At 35.6% G+C, this 17221-nt stretch overlaps 2 protein-coding genes across 3 annotated transcripts; both read left to right on the forward strand.

Annotated features, from left to right (window-relative positions):
* The first annotated feature begins 1642 nt into the window (after positions 1 to 1642).
* On the forward strand, positions 1643 to 12438 carry ptcd2 (pentatricopeptide repeat domain 2). 2 transcript variants are annotated; one of them, XM_048187051.1, is made up of 11 exons: positions 1643 to 2235; positions 2630 to 2767; positions 3249 to 3341; positions 3869 to 3998; positions 4644 to 4761; positions 4860 to 4938; positions 5239 to 5330; positions 7001 to 7114; positions 7358 to 7432; positions 7501 to 7614; positions 12006 to 12438. In XM_048187051.1, the coding sequence occupies exons 2-11, from the start codon at positions 2662 to 2664 to the stop codon at positions 12225 to 12227; spliced, it is 1143 nt and encodes a 380-aa protein (XP_048043008.1). In that variant the 5' UTR covers positions 1643 to 2235; positions 2630 to 2661; the 3' UTR covers positions 12228 to 12438. The 2 variants fall into 2 exon arrangements, with proteins under 2 accessions (XP_048043008.1, XP_048043009.1); XM_048187052.1 differs by having other exon boundaries at positions 1669 to 1762.
* Positions 12439 to 14309: 1871 nt separating this feature from the next.
* LOC125266437 (polyubiquitin-like) lies at positions 14310 to 15288 on the forward strand. Its single transcript, XM_048187064.1, has 2 exons — positions 14310 to 14468; positions 14595 to 15288. The coding sequence occupies exon 2, from the start codon at positions 14598 to 14600 to the stop codon at positions 15063 to 15065; it is 468 nt and encodes a 155-aa protein (XP_048043021.1). The 5' UTR covers positions 14310 to 14468; positions 14595 to 14597; the 3' UTR covers positions 15066 to 15288.
* The last annotated feature ends 1933 nt before the right edge of the window (positions 15289 to 17221 follow it).

Here is a 17221-nt window from a genome sequence, read left to right on the forward strand (position 1 = left end):
TAAAAGATATGGTCACTAAATGCATTTTGTAACAAGGCAAAGAAAAATTATTCACCATTTAATTAAAGGGTATTCAAAACATGCACTCTGAACTAAAAAATGAACACAACCAACTTATGTAAAAATGGTAATATTAGCAGTTTACAACAACTCTTTACCATGCACATTTGCTAAACAACAAATTAGATACACTGGGTAATGCTAAATAAAGCACTAGATATAAACCTGTAATTTGGCCATGCACAGATGCACTTCTTCAAAACAAAACATACAGAGTCACAAGAATGAACAAGAAATACACTGGTAAAGCTGCAAAGCTCTTTGTTTTGAATGTTGTGTAATTTCTCAAATATAAGTGAACACAAGTACACAATCTATGGCAGGAAAAATCAGCGATGTGCTGAATTTACATTATTAGTCATGTTATGCTGCTTACAGCATCATGTGAACAACTCCATCTTGGATCTCATCAATAATCCAGCACACTTGGGAGTCAGCCTCCAATTGGGCAAAAGACAGTCTCAGCTGAATGGGGTGAGGTGCTGTTGCTAAGGAAACAAACAGCAGGGTCCCACCAGGACCACGGAAGGAGTCTAAATATAATATAATTACTTGTTCTGTTGCTGTCTATCTTTAACATGTTACATATACCACACACACTTTTTATATATAAATGAGTACATGTTTCTATAATTTTATATAAAGCTCATTAAAAATACTACTAGATAATGATTACGTTCTCTTCTGGGGACAAAACTGTCCCTATAGTATAGCTACACTTATGTGTGCTTGCAGATTTTTCCCTTCATCTTGAAAGAAATGAATTACCCATGTGTTTGCACTGTCAGCACTGAACACAGGTATGTGAACTGTGGGTAATCAAATCTCAATTTCCATCTAATATCCAATCAGCACAAGTCTTTTGAAACATAACCCAATAAAATAATTATCTCCACCTACTCTGCATTTATGATCATGCCATCCTGTCAGCTTTATATACTTATCTTGATTTTTCCCCTCTATATCATAAATCCAGAAAACATATTAATATCCACTCATCACAATGAGTTATCATGCAAGAACACTATGTCCAGATTAACAGGGAAGATGCCCTTGGCTGCTACAGCCTCAAATACAATGTCTGACAATCCTGAACAGTCATCAATCACAATTCCAATGACTGACACCCATTTAAAATGCTAATCTAAAGGGTTTATCTACATATTCTCTAAAGTAGAAACAACAAAATTCTACAGGGTCACACCAAGGATTTTGTGGATACTCAAAAGATATTATTTTTTCTACATTGCTTTCTTGCATGTTGCATTTAAATCTAGCTAATAATTGTATATTTCAACTCTCAATATGACATGCTATGACAGTCAACACACTCTAGACATGCAATAATCTATATCAAAATTCCTAACTGAAAATTTTGTCTCATGATGTATTATTGTGACATATGCAGTAGAACAACTCTCTCTCTCTCTCTCTCTCTCTCTCTCTCTCTCTCTCTCTCACACACACACACACACACACACACACACACACACACAGCCATTAATAATGACCTTTCAATGCAGAGAAAAGCTGGGCAATTATCCAGCTGTTAATTGATTATCTACTGCTGTGTGGTTAGAACAGATGAGCAAGGGAAGCAAAGGCACACATTTAGTTTTTTTTTTTTTTTGCTCTCCACTAATAGCTCCTTTTTTAAATAATACCATACAACATCACTACAGAGTACAGACAGAAAGACGCTGTTAGTGTATCTAGGGAATCTATATATCTCTGTCTCAAACCAATGGATTATTACAACGTAGCAGTGCTCATAAAGCAACCATTGAAACATTTTAAATCAGGGAGAGTCAAAATAGGCTACTTTGTCTGTCATTTAACTTGCAATTGAACAAAGTAATAAAGAACAGTCTAGAAACTCTGCTGAAGAAGGTTTAAACCAGTCTACAATACTAGTTTTAGCCAGTCACACTCACAGCTTAGTGAAGCTGGTCTGTTGGGTGGTTTTAGAGGTGTACTTTTCAGGGAGACCTGCTAAGGCTGTTTTTAGCAGGGAAGACACAAGACATTGTATTATTTTTGTATTTCTTCGTCAAACTTGCTATTGGATTCGTTTATTTAATTCAAAAACAAAAGTATTCATTTATTATTATCCCAAAGGAGTGTTTAGTTTGTGATCAACAGCGCCATCTGCTGATTCAAACTATATGATAAGAGGTAAATATGGCTTGCAGATCTAGCTGTGTATATAGCGTGTAGTTTACGGTTAGTTTAAGGTAATCCCAAGAGTTTTAAACCACTAGTTTAAGAAGTGCCTTCACATTCACAATCGCAGTATTTTCTGAATTAATATTTCAATGCCTATTTTATGAGAAATAATGTTATAGTCACATTGTAAACATACCGGTTAACAGGAGAACGCCACATTGGAATGTTCCATTTTGGCCTACAACGGGGGTGTCTAGTAAAAAGTTATTATTGTTATTATTAATTGTATCGTTAATATTATATAATGTTATTGGAGTCATTTAAATATTTTATTTTAATGAGTGCTGTTCAACGAATAAATCTAAATAATTCTACCTGCTGAAATATTCATTTTCATTGACAGTGCACAATGTGACTGCGTGAGTTCAGGCAGACATGGCGTTGAGAGGACTGAGCGCCTGTGCTCGTATTATACTGACCGATGCGTCCAGAGCAGCAGTAGGAGCCCTGCAGTCAGACTGTTTAAGATGTCGACATGGAGGTAATATGCGTTTAACACTGTATTTAGTCTAGCTTTAGACAATGAACTGAGAACGTACCATAGAAAGTGACGCTAAAAGTCAAGGACAAAGTAGTTGAGCTATTCGAGCTCACTCACACCGCAGCGAAGAGAATATAACGTTACATATTTACGTGATTGTTAATACAACACTGTTGTCTCCACATATGAACATTTTTGTGGATTGAATAATTTGTCATAGCGTCCCCTCTTTTTTCATGTTCACCTGGACTGTCGTTTCTTTATTTACATTTTTTCTGTCCTTGTGATAGAAAACCAGGTGAAAAGTGCCCAAAAAACCCCTCTAAAAAGTAAACCAGCTGGATTAAATGTTTTGATCAGCAGGGTTTAAATGTGATGGTGGTCAAAAAAAAAAAAAAAAGATGGTTATTCTGACACAGTTTAATATTTGGGTTTTCAGACATTTGTGAGAAACTAACTTGTTTACAAACACTATTTTCAGCCAAACGTCATCTCTTGTCTGAAGATGTGGTGAAGCTGCAGGATTTTCAGCAGAAGAAAATTGCTGTTGCCCACAGAGTCTCCGGATCAAAAGGCATGCATTATGCTTGATTTAAATAACTTGGTACCACTTTCTGGTGTTTGAATCTCATTACTTCAAAGGTGCACTTAGTCATATTTGTCTCATTAAAAAGTTCTACACTTAAAGGAATTAAAAGAACCTGAGAAAAATGTTTAAAAACATTTAAACCCACATGAGGTCCCCAAACAAAAGCTGTTTTATTTTACATGAAAGTGGATGGCCTCATGGGGTCCGACATGAGATTGCATGACCAGCTGAGTCTTTTCATCTCAGTATCTCTGTTATCAGACAATCAAGACAATTCTTGAATGATGGCAGGTGGTGAGTAGTGAATTTCTGCAATGGCATTGATAACTGAAAATTGTTCTGCTTGATGCTATTACAATATTCATGCGTCACGTGTCCCCAACTGTTGTATTGGCCAGCACAACATAAACAAAAATCACTGAGTGCACCTTTAACACTCAGAACTGAAACGTAATTTTCTCCCTTGTGCTGAACATCACTTGTTTATTTGTTTGTTTGTTTGAATTTTACAGATTATTATTTTGATACAATACATCAGAAAATAGAGAAAAATGAGCTAATTTTAAAGGAGGAATTGAAAATACTTCTGCATTTATGCCAGTCTGCTGAAGATGTTATTATGGCAAGAGATGCCATTTACAGGTAAAATTTCCTCAGTTATTCATTAAATAGATAAATGTTTATATTACAAGGATGTTTACACTACCGTGTTTGGGGATGGTAAGACTCTTTAATTTTTTATTAAAAAGTCTCTGATGCTCACAAAGGCTGCATATATTTGATCATAAATACAGTAAAACACTGATTAGGTAAAATATTATTGTTATCATCTATTAATGTTTCCTATTTTAATATAAATTAAAATGTAGTTTATTCATGTGATGTCAAAACTGAATTTTCAAGAAACATTTGTAATTATTATCAATGTTGAAAACAGTTGTGCTGCTTTATATTTTTTTGTGGAAAGGATTTTTTGATGAATAGGAAGTTATTTATAAATGTCTTTCCTGTCACTTTTGATCAATTAAATGCATCATTGCTTTGATTTCTTTGAAAAAATACAAATCTTACTGACCCAAACATTTAAAAGGTAGTGTATATTTACCCAAGAAGCAAATTTATAGTGATTTTGTTGCATTCAGCATAATATTCATCTTAATGTTTTTCTAATATTTAATATTTTTCTGATGTATTTGATATTCTCCAGATATCTGTGTAATTTCTGCATATGGATATGTTTGTGTATATATGTTAACACTGTGCTCTTTCCATTTCTGTCCATTCCAGGTACCATAAAGAGAATCGTAACATGGCATTTGGGGAATTCAAGTTTGGCCCTCTTTTCATGAGGTTATGCTATGAGCTGGGTTTAGAGGAGTTGGCAACCACAACTCTGACAGATCCAGTACGTGAAAATGAACACCCATTGTGCAAAAACAATGCTTTTTACTGGATGACCATGTAGTGGATGGATTGTAGTGAGATTTTCTTTTTCTTGCATAGGCTCTCAAAGGATTTTTTCCAGACTCGACATCCTTTAATATTGCCATTGACATGCTTTTCACTAAACAATGCTATGAAAGTAAGTTTCTTCAGCATGTCTCTCTATTCTCACATGCACATTACGATCAATCATAGAATTTTATTGTGCTTCGGTTACATTTCCTGTTGGCTTAAAAATGTGTTGGATGAAATAATGAACTGAAATGCCTCGTATTAGAAAAGCCAGTGAGACAAAAGCTAATCTGAGATTTTTGAGGGAATTAATCATCGCAAACAACTCCTTTATTGGTGCAGCTTCCTACCTGCTAAAATGCAAAAAAGTCTGTTGTTGCCATGGTTTCAGTGGATGTGATGTGGGTCACTGATCGTGTTCACACAGGTTGCCTGGACGTGGTGGGAGAAATGAAAAAACAAGGAGTGCCGTTCAACAAGGACACCTTCATACTAGCCTTTGCTACTTGTTATAAACTGGTAAAGTCAGTGTAGATGCAAGTATTGTATGCATTGTATTAAAGGTGCCCTAGATTCAAAATTTGAATTTACCTTGGCATAGTTGAATAACAAGAGTTCAGTACATGGAAAAGACATACATTGAGTTTCAAACTCCATTGCTTTCTCTTTCTTATGTAAATCTCATTTGTTTAAAAGACTTCCAGAAAACATGCGGATCTCAACATAACACCGACTGTTATGTAACAGTCGGGGTGTACGCCCCAATATTTGCATATGCCAGCCCATGTTCCCAACATTATGAAAGGCATTAGACAAGGGCAGCCAGTAACGTCTGGATCTGCACAGGTGAATCAACAGACTAGGTAAGCAAGAACAACAGCGAAAATGGCAGATGGAACAATAATAACTGACATGATCAATGATAGCATGATATTTTTAGTGATATTTGTAAATTGTCTATCTAAATGTTTCGTTAGCATGTTGCTAATGTACTGTTAAATGAGGTTAAAGTTACCATCGTTTCTTACTGTATTCACGGAGACAAGACTGTCGCTATTTTCATTTTTAAACACTTGCAGTCTGTATAATTCATAAACACAACTTCATTCTTTATAAATCTCTCCAACAGTGTAGCATTAGCTGTTAGCCACGGAGCACAGCCTCAAACTCAAACTCATAGAGAATCAAATATAAACATCAAAATAAATACTTTACTCACATAATTCGAAGCATGCATACAGCATGCATGACGAACATCTTGTAAAGATCCATTTGAGGGTTATATTAGCTGTGTGAACTTTGTAAATGTGCTGTAATATAATCGAGAGCTCGTGTGGCAGGGAGCAAGCGAATTAAAGGGGCGGTGCGCTGAAAAAATCAGTGCATAGTTAATGGTGCACCAAAATAGGCAGTTAAAAAAATTAATTAAAAAAAGTCTATGGTGTATTTTGAGCTGAAACTTCACAGACACATTCAGGGGACATCTTAGACTTATATTACATCTTGTGAAAAAGCATTCTTGGGCACCTTTAAAGACATTAAGAATCACCAATGAGTTACTTTAATCTCAGAAAAGACAAACAGTATTTTCAACACATACAGAACAATAACAGGTACAATAGGTAACCATCTTGTACCTGTTATTACTCATCAAAATCTGTTATACTTGCATAACTTTAATTTTAAAGGTGCCCAAGAACCAGTTTTTACAAGATATAATATAAGTCTAAGGTGTCCCCTGAATGTGTCTGTGAAGTTTCAGCTCAAAATACCACATAGATTTTTTTTTAATAAATTTTTTTAACTGCCTATTTTGGGGCATCATTAACTATGCACCGATTCAGCACACAGCCCCTTTAAATCGCTTGAACATGAGCTGGCATATGCAAATATTGGGGTCATACATATTAATGATCCCGACTGTTACGTAACAGTCGGTGTTATGTTGAGATTCGCCTGTTTTTCTGAGGTCTTTTAAACAAATGAGATTTATATAAGAAGGAGGAAGCAATAGAGTTTGAAACTCAATGTATGTCGTTTCCATGTACTGAACTCTTGTTATTCAACTATGCCAAGGTAAATTCAATTTTTGATTCTAGGGCACCTTTAAGTTATGCAAGTACAACAGATTTTGATGAGTATCATTTATAAACTGTGTATACATTGTTTTTGCACGCTGGGCTTGGCAGAACACCTCAAAGTCATATCATATCTGTTTGACCTTGTTGGAAGAAGGTCAGACAAAAGGCAATCTCATCCCTCGACATGCCTATTGCTTTGCAACTGCTCTTGCTCTCAAACAGGTAAGATGATTAAAATGTCAATATCCAATTTCAAATTAAATGATAACACTTTCTTGTATGCTATGTAATGCCATTTAAATTAACTTGGTGGGTATAACATATTTTAGTAGTTAAATGGCATTCAGATGTTGTGAAATTGTCATTGAACCACAGATGATGTTGCATCTTTTGATATATTAACAGTAAATCTTTTGATCAACTGGTGAAGTGTTTATTTTTCATTTTACCTGATGTATGTTGTAGAATGATATAGAGAGAGCCCAGATATTCTACTCACAGATCATGAGCACGGACAGTCGGCTATGTCTGAACCTGAGAGTAAGTGTGTGTTTAAATCAGTCTTTGAAATAGAGCTTGCATATGTGTAAATGCATATGTGTCTCTAGGTTCTCATATTGGCAATGAAAGGGTCCATGAAAGAGGCAATCTCTGCCCTCACAACAGCCCAAGTGTCAAAGACTCCAGTGTTTGTGAAGAAAACAGAGTTCTCTCAGGAAGTGGTGAGATATCAACTACACACCCACAATACTTATTCTTTTTTATTATTACTCATTCATCATTACTATTACATTTAAGAGTAAAAGTAAAGTCATCAAAACTATGAAATAACAACTGGAATTATGCAGTCACCAATAAATTAGATTAAATTGTATTATTAAACAGTATGTGAAATTTCTTTCAAAAACCTAAAAGTATCTTACAGATCCCAAACTTTTGAACAGTACTATATATTTGTCTACAAAGCTAAATTAAAGCATATAAAAAAAATAAGAGCATGAGAAACATTCAAATTCAGTCGAGGGCGGTGTTGGGGAAAGTTACTTTTAAAAGTAATGAATAACAATATTGTGGTAATCCCTAAAAAAGTAACTTAATCATGTTTGTTACTTTTTATGAAAAGTAATGTTACGTTATTTTTGCGTTACTTTTTCTCACCTGGGCTGGGCTTGCTTGTTTGTTTTTTGATAACAACAAAAAAAGTTCTATTTTTGGAAAATGTTACGGCCCTTTCACACCAAAAGTGAAATGAATAAGCCTCAGGCTGTAGGAAATGCATATTTACTCCTGTACAGTAGAGGGCACAGCTCAAACAAACCTTTCAGCTGTGCCGCCATTCTGGATTAAATAAGAATAGGATACTGAAGGAAGTTCAACACTCTTATTTCTAAATCTAATCTAAAGTAATTTTTGATCATTAGTATGGTTGAATTAGATAATTAAGGGTCAGCATCAAATCCATTGGTTAATAAAGTGAGATTAAATACATAGTGTTTTTGTGTGTAAAAAAGAAAAAAAAAGTGAGATTAAATACATAAAGTATTTTTGTGTAATTTAATACAGTTAATCATTACAGGTTTGCATAAAATTAATTTCTCTGTTTTTATTCATTTTGAGGAATACTGAATGTTTTTGTGCAAGTGAGATGAGTAAATGCATGTTCACATTTAGTCTAGAACTACAATAACCTTCATGTTTACACAGCGCACACACTGCACTTTATTTCTCTCAACAAGGGGACCGAAGAGCTGTCAGGCAATAAATGTGAAAAAGTAACTTGCGTTACTTATTTGAAAAAATAACAGATATTTTGTTGTAAATTGAAAAAGTAATGCGTTACTTTACTAGTTACTTGAAAAAGTAATCTGATTACGCAGCTCAAGGTAATTTAGATAATTTATATAAAAACAAACATGGAACCTCTGGGTCCGGGTTCAATGAAAACCCTTAAAGGAACACTCCACTTTTTTTGAAAATAGGCTCATTTTCCAACTCCCCTAGAGTTAAAGAACGGCCTAGAAAATCGCAACTTTTCATTTTCCTTCTGTCTTAGTACACAATGTAACTACAGAAGAGTCAAGTTTTAAATGGGAAAAATATCAAAACTCTTTGGTCATTTTTGAGCGAGATGCTATCGGTCTCATTAGATTCAATGAACTATGCTAAGCTATGCTAAAAGTGGTACCACCAGACCTGGAGATCGGTTGAATGGATTCAAAAACGGTAAAACTCAACTGTTTAACTCTAGGGGAGTTGGGAAATTAGCCTATTTTTAAAAAAAAGTGGAGTGTTCCTTTAACTAAAGGCCCCGATATACTTCACACGAAGTTCTTTTTCGTTCTTCGTTTAGGGGTAAAACGAAGTTCGAAATACGTGTGCAGCAATATACTGTAATCGAACATCTGACGCCATCCACACTGCTGAGAGCGACGTTTAGATGAATATGTAAATATGTGCTGTGCACTTTCTTCTCAGTAACAAAATAAACACAACAAAAATGAGAAAAGAGCAAGCATTTTTTTTATAGAAAGCATAAGAATACTTATGCTTACTTATAAGAATACTTAAGTGCACACCTCCTATTACGTTATCGTCACAGGCCAGTGGTAGTACGAAGGTGTTTTGCAGCTGGAACAAACTTTTCCTGAGAGTTCGCTTTGGCAAGCCATTTCAGACTCCCAAAACAAACACAAAACAGACTTCATTTTGGCCTGATTTTGTTCGAAATGACGTCACATCAGTTCGTTCTTCGATTTCGTTTGAAGTATATCTGGGCCTTAAGGGTATCCCTAAGGGGGGGAAATCCTTGAGGCAAGAGATTTCTTCAAAAGTGTGTTAAGTGTTAATACTAAACATTTCACAATATTTTCTGGCAAAACACAGCAATGGAAAAGCAGTTGCTATAGTTACGAAGTGTCCCGTAAACAGAACATAACAGACCGCTGACATTTAACCTTTGTACAGTTGTACAGCTGTATTACGATATTTGAGTTAGGTAGATTACTAAAGGCATAAAGTGTCCTGAAAAAACAAATTTCCTCAAATCCAAACACATTGCTTTCTGAGTGTACACACACCGGCGGTGCACATCTCACATAATTTTACATTAAAGTCCCCCTGTGGTGAAAATCAAGTTTTTAATGTTTTTATATGTCTCTATGGTGTTTTTAATTTTAAACCATGTACAAATTCATAAGTCAGCACCATTGCTGAGTATTTCCTGTTTAAAACTGCAGTGAAAAAAAGACAGTCTCAAACCCGCGGTTTGAAATCGCTGGTGTTTCTGACATCACAAACTACCTTGTAACCAATCAGTCAACATGCCGGCGGGCTTTAGCATATCATTAATCTTGACCTCTCTGAAGCAGGAGAGTCTGATATATTCTGGTATATTTTTCTGTTGATATAAAAAATTGCGTAGATTTGGCGATAGAGCGGGTGTAAGATGTATATAAGTATATGCCTTTCTCCACTGACGTTAAGGTGTTCAAAGCATAAAAGCATACACATTTAATGTGTAGCAACACATTATTAGCTGTTTGATAATGTAGTCAAGCAAAAGGCTAATCATATTAATAATACCGTATGTGTCTGGCGTTGTAAACGGCGATACCATTGTGCAGCGTTTCCCTCAGTAAGTTCACCAAATGGATCTCTTGAGCTTGTGCGAATGAGTGGAGGTGGGGTTAATAAACATATTCATATCTGCGTATAATAAATGAGGCAAGGGTGTAGAGTTATATTCAGGCTATTTTAAGGCATGAAGATTTTATTTTTTATTTTTTCACAGGAAAATGTTTAAATGTGTCATTTTGGTGATCAAAGATGAGTTTTAAGGGATCAAATTATTGACTACAGGGGGACTTCAAATTACATTATATTTTTCCTGAATCTTTTTAAAGGTGCTCTAAGCGAAGTCACGCGTTTTTAGGCCAAAACATTTTTTGTCACATACAAGCAAACATCAACTCCCTATCCGCTAGCTGCCTGTCCCCTGAACACACTGTAAAAAAACGCGGTCTCTGTAGTCGCCACAAGCTCCGAAAACTGTAATAAACACAAACTGGTGCAGCCTGGACCACGAATCATATTAAACATGCTCCAGCCAATAACCGACAAGCAGCGGCAATACGCAAGCTACTTACATTTTAAATGCGAGTTCATGATTGTTTCAGGAAGCACGGAGGGGAGGGGCAGGAGGAGGAGGAGGAGGGAGGGTCTAGCTAGCCTCTGTTTTGTTTGACAACACTTCGAACGTCAACAGGAAATTACTCCACCCAGGATCACTTAGAGAACCTTTAATGTACTCCCTGACTTCACCCTCAGCTGCAGGATACATTGTGTGTAGCCTTTTTTCAGTAACAAGTTTTATTTATTATGTTGTTTGACAGCTTGAAAAAGTATGGCACATATAAGGAAGCTGCATAATATCCATCTCCCTTTCTATCTGTTTGTGCTGTTGCACAACTCATTGATGATGCCACTTTGTTCATTCTTGAAGTGAATTTACCTGTATGGTGATTAGATTCACTGTTTTGGACTGCTGCCTTGAAATTGAGCATGAAAAAAATAAAAAAATAAATTAAAAATAATAAGAAATGCTTTAATCAAGCACACAGTGGAGGTGATAAACGAAGCTGCTCATATTTCATTTTTAAAGTGTTTTTCACAACATTGTTTCAAAGCATATCATACTTTTAATATTTATAATATTTCGATTGCTAAAATGCGCCTCGGCACATCCCTCCTCAATTAAAATGAAATCAGCCATTGAGGGGGAAATGGTCACTAAGGACTTTGTTGCAAAACATAAAAGAACTTAAGGGAACACTTAACCAATTAATGGGAAATACTCAATGACGACCTTAAGGTACCTTAAGTGGACCCTTAGGTTTTTTCTCGCAACCCATGTTTCACTTATAAATAAGGGTTTTCTTAACTTAAACGCTTTGTTGCAACTGGGCCCAGATCATCAATAAAGAAGCCAAACACCTCTTGTATTAAAAGCATTTCATTAAATTAAACCAGAACAGGTTGTAAAACATGTTTTCATGTGTTTGCTCTCCCATTCTCGTCTCTCTCGATCCTTTTCTTCTGTTCCTTTCCGCTCTAGGTTAATGAATTGAGGAAGAAGAGTGCTGATGGGCTGTGGGAGGGACATGTGGAGCAGGTGCTGAGACAGTTAGAGGAGGCCGGTCAGATCACCAAAAAGACCCTTGATGATTTCTTGTGTCAAACTCCCTCTAGGAAGAGGAGGCCTCTGGGAATATTGGAGCAAGAAAGAAACAGCCGAAGGACTTTTAAACATCTGCAGTCTGCACTACTGTTAGAGTGAATCCAGCGAGAGTTCAAGACTCTCAGCTTTGTCGTATTATATTACAAGAGTAAAGGTGTATCCTTGATCTGCACACACCGAAGACACAGCCCATTCATGCTCAGGCTTTGGCATCATATACCTCCTGCTGTTTTAAGCCAGTTACTGTTGTTTTGAGTTGTTGAAATCAAGTAAGGAATTGAATCACTTTAATAAAGTCATGTTCCTCTAATTTGGGATCTTTGCATTTTTGTATGGAAATGGAAGAAATGTGAATAGAGCTGCGACCAGGTGATAACTGTGAACCCTCCTAATTTCCTTAAGGGTCTTTATTTGTCAACCCTTTTAATCAGAAACATACAATACTTTAAAATGTTGATAAACACTATATAGTGCCGAATTATAGTGCATGTAGCGCTATCTGGGCTCCTATGAACTCACAAACACACCTCCTCTTGCATTCTCTCCTCTTATAATTGCATTTTAACTGAATCAACACACACAGCAACATGACTGTTTTAGGAACGTGATTTTAACATGTTCTGTAAATGTGATGCACAAGCTTCAAGGGTGTTGATCACGATATATTGTCACACACTTAATTAACACGATATCGATTTTTCATGTTTGAATATCACGGTTATTGTCAATACCGGTATATCGCGACACCCCTAATGTAAAATATGATATTGTTTATACACCAGTCTATGTATTTCCATTTTTAAATGAATAGGAGGTGATCACAAATGTATGATCATTAATTTTCTTTTTATTTGATTAAAATTTTGGTTAAGGCCCGGTTTCACAGACAGGGCTTATAAGCCAGGATTAGGCCTTAGTTCAATTAGGACATTTAAGTAACTTTTATAAACATACCCTAGAAAGAAAAAAAAACATTACTGGTGTGCATCTTGAGACAAAACGGTAGCACTGATATATTTTAAGATACAAGTTGCTTTCAGTTCAGTTAAAACAGCTCAAACATCCAGTCTAGGACTAGCTTAAGCCTTGTCTGTGAAACTGGGGGTATAATCATTCGCTTACCTTAAAACCATCTGTCCACAGACCATAACTCAATACTTCACATAGAGTAATCCCTATTCTAAATTTAAGAAAAACAGCATTATAAATAATTATGTTTTAAAGGATCACTACTTTGTCATGACAGAAATATGTAGTTAAAACTAAAAAGATTTGGTTTTAGGGTATCACAGTGTCCCTTCTGTGTCGGGTATTGGTGAAAAAATCTAAAATCAGGACATTTCAATGTTACCTCTCTGTTGAATAATCCATCCAAAATAATAAATAAACATTTAACACTTCAGTTTTGTATTTGTGCAGATATTTTGACATCAAAAATGTCTTAAGAACATTTAGAGAAAAGCTTATCCCAGGAAATAAACACAAAATTGCACTATAAATAAGATTGTTTAGCACATAAACAAGATTGTCACTTATATCAGGTGAGCCTATTGTGCGCCGTATCAAGCAATAGGCCTACGTGAAAACTGCAAACTTTATGGACCAGATGTATTTGCATTCACTTGGATTCCCCCAATAATGTGGAACGACTTCTTATTCCAATAATCTCTGTTTTCTTGTTGTGTCTAAAGGAAACACAAGTAGACACTGTTTAAAAAAATGTTACATTTGTTATATATATATAGCCTATATATTTATATATTCATTTTCATGTTCATTAAACTAGGCCATTACACTGTCATTACACTCAAATTGTGTCATCTACTCACCCTCAAGTTGTTCCAAACCATTATGAATTTCTTTCTTCTACTGAACACAAAATAAGATATTTTGAAGAATGTCTGTAAACAAACAGTTGATGGACCCCACTGACTTCCATAGTATGGGGGAAAAATACTATGGAAGTCAATGGGGCCCATGAACTGTTTGGTTACAGACATTCTTCAAAATATCTTATTTTGTGTTCAGCAAAAGAATTCGAATTTAACTGAATAAACGTGTTTATGTAGTTAGCCTACTGTTTATCTGCGCTGACCATCGTGTTGATCAATGATTTCTCAGGACTTACATCAGCGATTAAGTGAGAATGGAAACCGAAAGTGACTGAGCAAGTTTTTGGAAACGAAACATTACTTTGAGGCGGGGCTTGAGTTGATGCTTTATAAACATGCATGCCTCGGCTCAGTGTGACCAGAGACACATTGATTTCGCTGTGACTCACAAGACTTTTTCAAGAAAACAATTCAACAAAATAGCAGCCTATTTGCACAACCCAGCTCGGTAAGTCGCACATAGCCTATAAAATATTGAACATTAATATTAACTCTAATCTCCAGTTTTAAATAGTAGCCATATATGATGTTGTATTAGTTCTAATGATTTTATATTTTTTCCTCATGTTGGCAGGAAATGGAACTGGCAATAAAACTCTTAAACGGAGACGTGAAGCGGCTGGTGGTGAGAGTTGATGCCACAGTTGGCGAACTCAAGCAGCTCATTTCTCAGCACTTCAGTCAGCCTCCTTACAAACAGAAGCTTTCCAGCGACAACGGTCAACGGATCAGCCTTGAGGATGATTCCCGAAGCCTCAGCAGTTACGGTTTGCACTCAGGCTCAGTGGTGATGCTGCTCATCACGAACCCACCTTTCCAAGTGTTCGTCAAGAACGAAAAGGGACAGACCAAAACCTATGAGGTTGATGTCAATGAGACCGTAGATCAGCTCCAGACCAAGATCTTACGCAAAGACGGTGTCCCCAAGGATCAGCAGCGACTGATTTACAACGGCAGACAGCTGGAGGCTGGCATGAAGCTGCAAGACTACGACATCACATCTGGAAGCACCATTCACATGACTCTCCGCCTCCGAGGAGGTTAATCGCTTAATGTGTACAAAAAAAAAAAAGCAGTTGTCGTTATGTGTTAAATAATGTAAATGCTGTAAATATGATAGGCCTTGAATGTGTTATATGTCACTATGTCTTAATAACTCAAGTAATTCCAGAGTAGGCTATTTATCTGCATTTATCTTATAAGTATGAATGATGTTTCTCTGTAATTTGCGTCGTAAGTAAAATAATAAATGCTCTAAACATTCCCAAGCAGAGTTTCATTGACTTATTGTCTAGACCAGTTGTTCTCAAACTTTTTGACTCCAAAGGCTTCCCATTGTCCAAATCATTATCTAAAGTTCCTCATCCTCAATAAATGCATGATTTGTAATTCAATTGTTTGTGGTTTACTGAATAAGTTTTTTTTTTTTTTTTTAAATACACACACATAGCCTACACACACACACACTTGTATATGTGATTTACGGGGACTCTCCATAGACGTAATGGTTTTTATACTGTACAAGCTGTATATTCTATCCCCATACACTAAACCTACCCATCACAGAAAATTGTCTGCAGTTTCTGAATTTCAAAAACAAAAAACAAAACAAAAAAAACACTGTTTAGTAGGGGAGAGCGGGGTAAGTTGTCACACTCTTCATAACTACAAAACTAGAGGCTCTAGGCCTATCTCAAAAATCAAATAGCCACTTTGTGCGACTTCTTCTTCTATAGTCAACTTCCTGTTCACATGTGGTCAAGATTGCTCTAATCTGAGGTTAGCACAATTTTCTTATTTTTTGGCTTAAAAAGTAAAACATTTGCACTTTAAATTTTATGCAATGCAACTTTGTTAGGTATGAATGTTAAAAATTATTATTTTGCACAACATAGAGGAGACAATAACGTGTCTTTTGATACTTTAGCTGACGTGCTATGTTGAGCTCACCTTGAGATATAGACGACATTAGCACACATGTCAGTTTGGGGCAAGTCGTCATATGTGACAACTTGCCCCAGTACAAATAAACACATAAAAGAGGTTCAACATGTTAAGTCAGTTATGTTCAGAGATTAAACAGGTTAAGTTAAGCGAGTTATTTGCAATATTCCATTCAGTTATCATGAATCTATGTGCAAGCCAGAGAAAGTTTAAGTTTAAAGTTCAAAATAAAGTGGTCTTGCCACTTAATGTGTTTTGATTGAAATGTGTATTGTTTGGATTGAAATAATTGTTTTTCCAAATTCTCTAGGCATGATTGTTTATATTTCCAGTTCTGGTTTGAATTTAAAAATTAAAATCAATAATAACAATTAAGTAGTTGTGTTCTTATTTTTAGATAATCTAGTGTGACAACTTACCCGCCGATGGGGCAAATTGTCACAAGTGCACATTCTCTATTCAACAGTCTACAACTCCGTAATGAGATAAGATATGAAAATGTAATGAATACAACATATGTGCCCAAGACTTCCTTCTTTCATTTGGTATGACATTTACCATTGTGATGTATGGTGCTCAATAAATGTTAGACAGTGTGAAAAGTGTGAAAACTTACCCCGCTCTCCCCTATGTTTTTTTTAAGGCTTAATAGCATATATATATATATATATATATATATATATATATATATATATATATATATATATATATATATATATAAAATATCTCAAAGTTTGTTTTACTGGCACAGCTAGAAAAATAGCCTATTCTTTATAAAAAATACCCACACAATGCCACATACACACTAAGGTGTTTATGCTCTGGCCCAGGATAGAATACATTCTTGGAATTACATTAAATATTACTGGTTGGAATTTTTTCCTGTTGTCATTCTAATGTCCAGAAATAAAAAGCAGAAATAAACTTCTAAACAAAGCTATTTTTCATTGTCATATCGTCTTTCCTTTTAAGTCATACAAATGGATGACACGTACATAACAATTATAAAACAGAAGATGATAAATAGAAAGTGATCAAGATTGACGTTGCACCAGGTTGTGCCAACATTGTACTGGGCGGGGTTGCTTTTTATGGCATGTTTATGTTTCGGCTTACCTGGGTTTCCCTCGTGCCTCGTCACATGATCATGGGAAATACCCATTCATCATGAGCAGAATGGAAAATGAAGGTTGTGTAAATACCTGTCAACGAAATACCTTTCGTGATCTTGAATATCTATAAATAAACTGCACTGCA

This window comes from Megalobrama amblycephala, linkage group LG4 (genome assembly GCF_018812025.1).
Source record: "Megalobrama amblycephala isolate DHTTF-2021 linkage group LG4, ASM1881202v1, whole genome shotgun sequence".
In the NCBI taxonomy this organism is placed as follows: Eukaryota; Metazoa; Chordata; class Actinopteri; order Cypriniformes; family Xenocyprididae; genus Megalobrama; species Megalobrama amblycephala.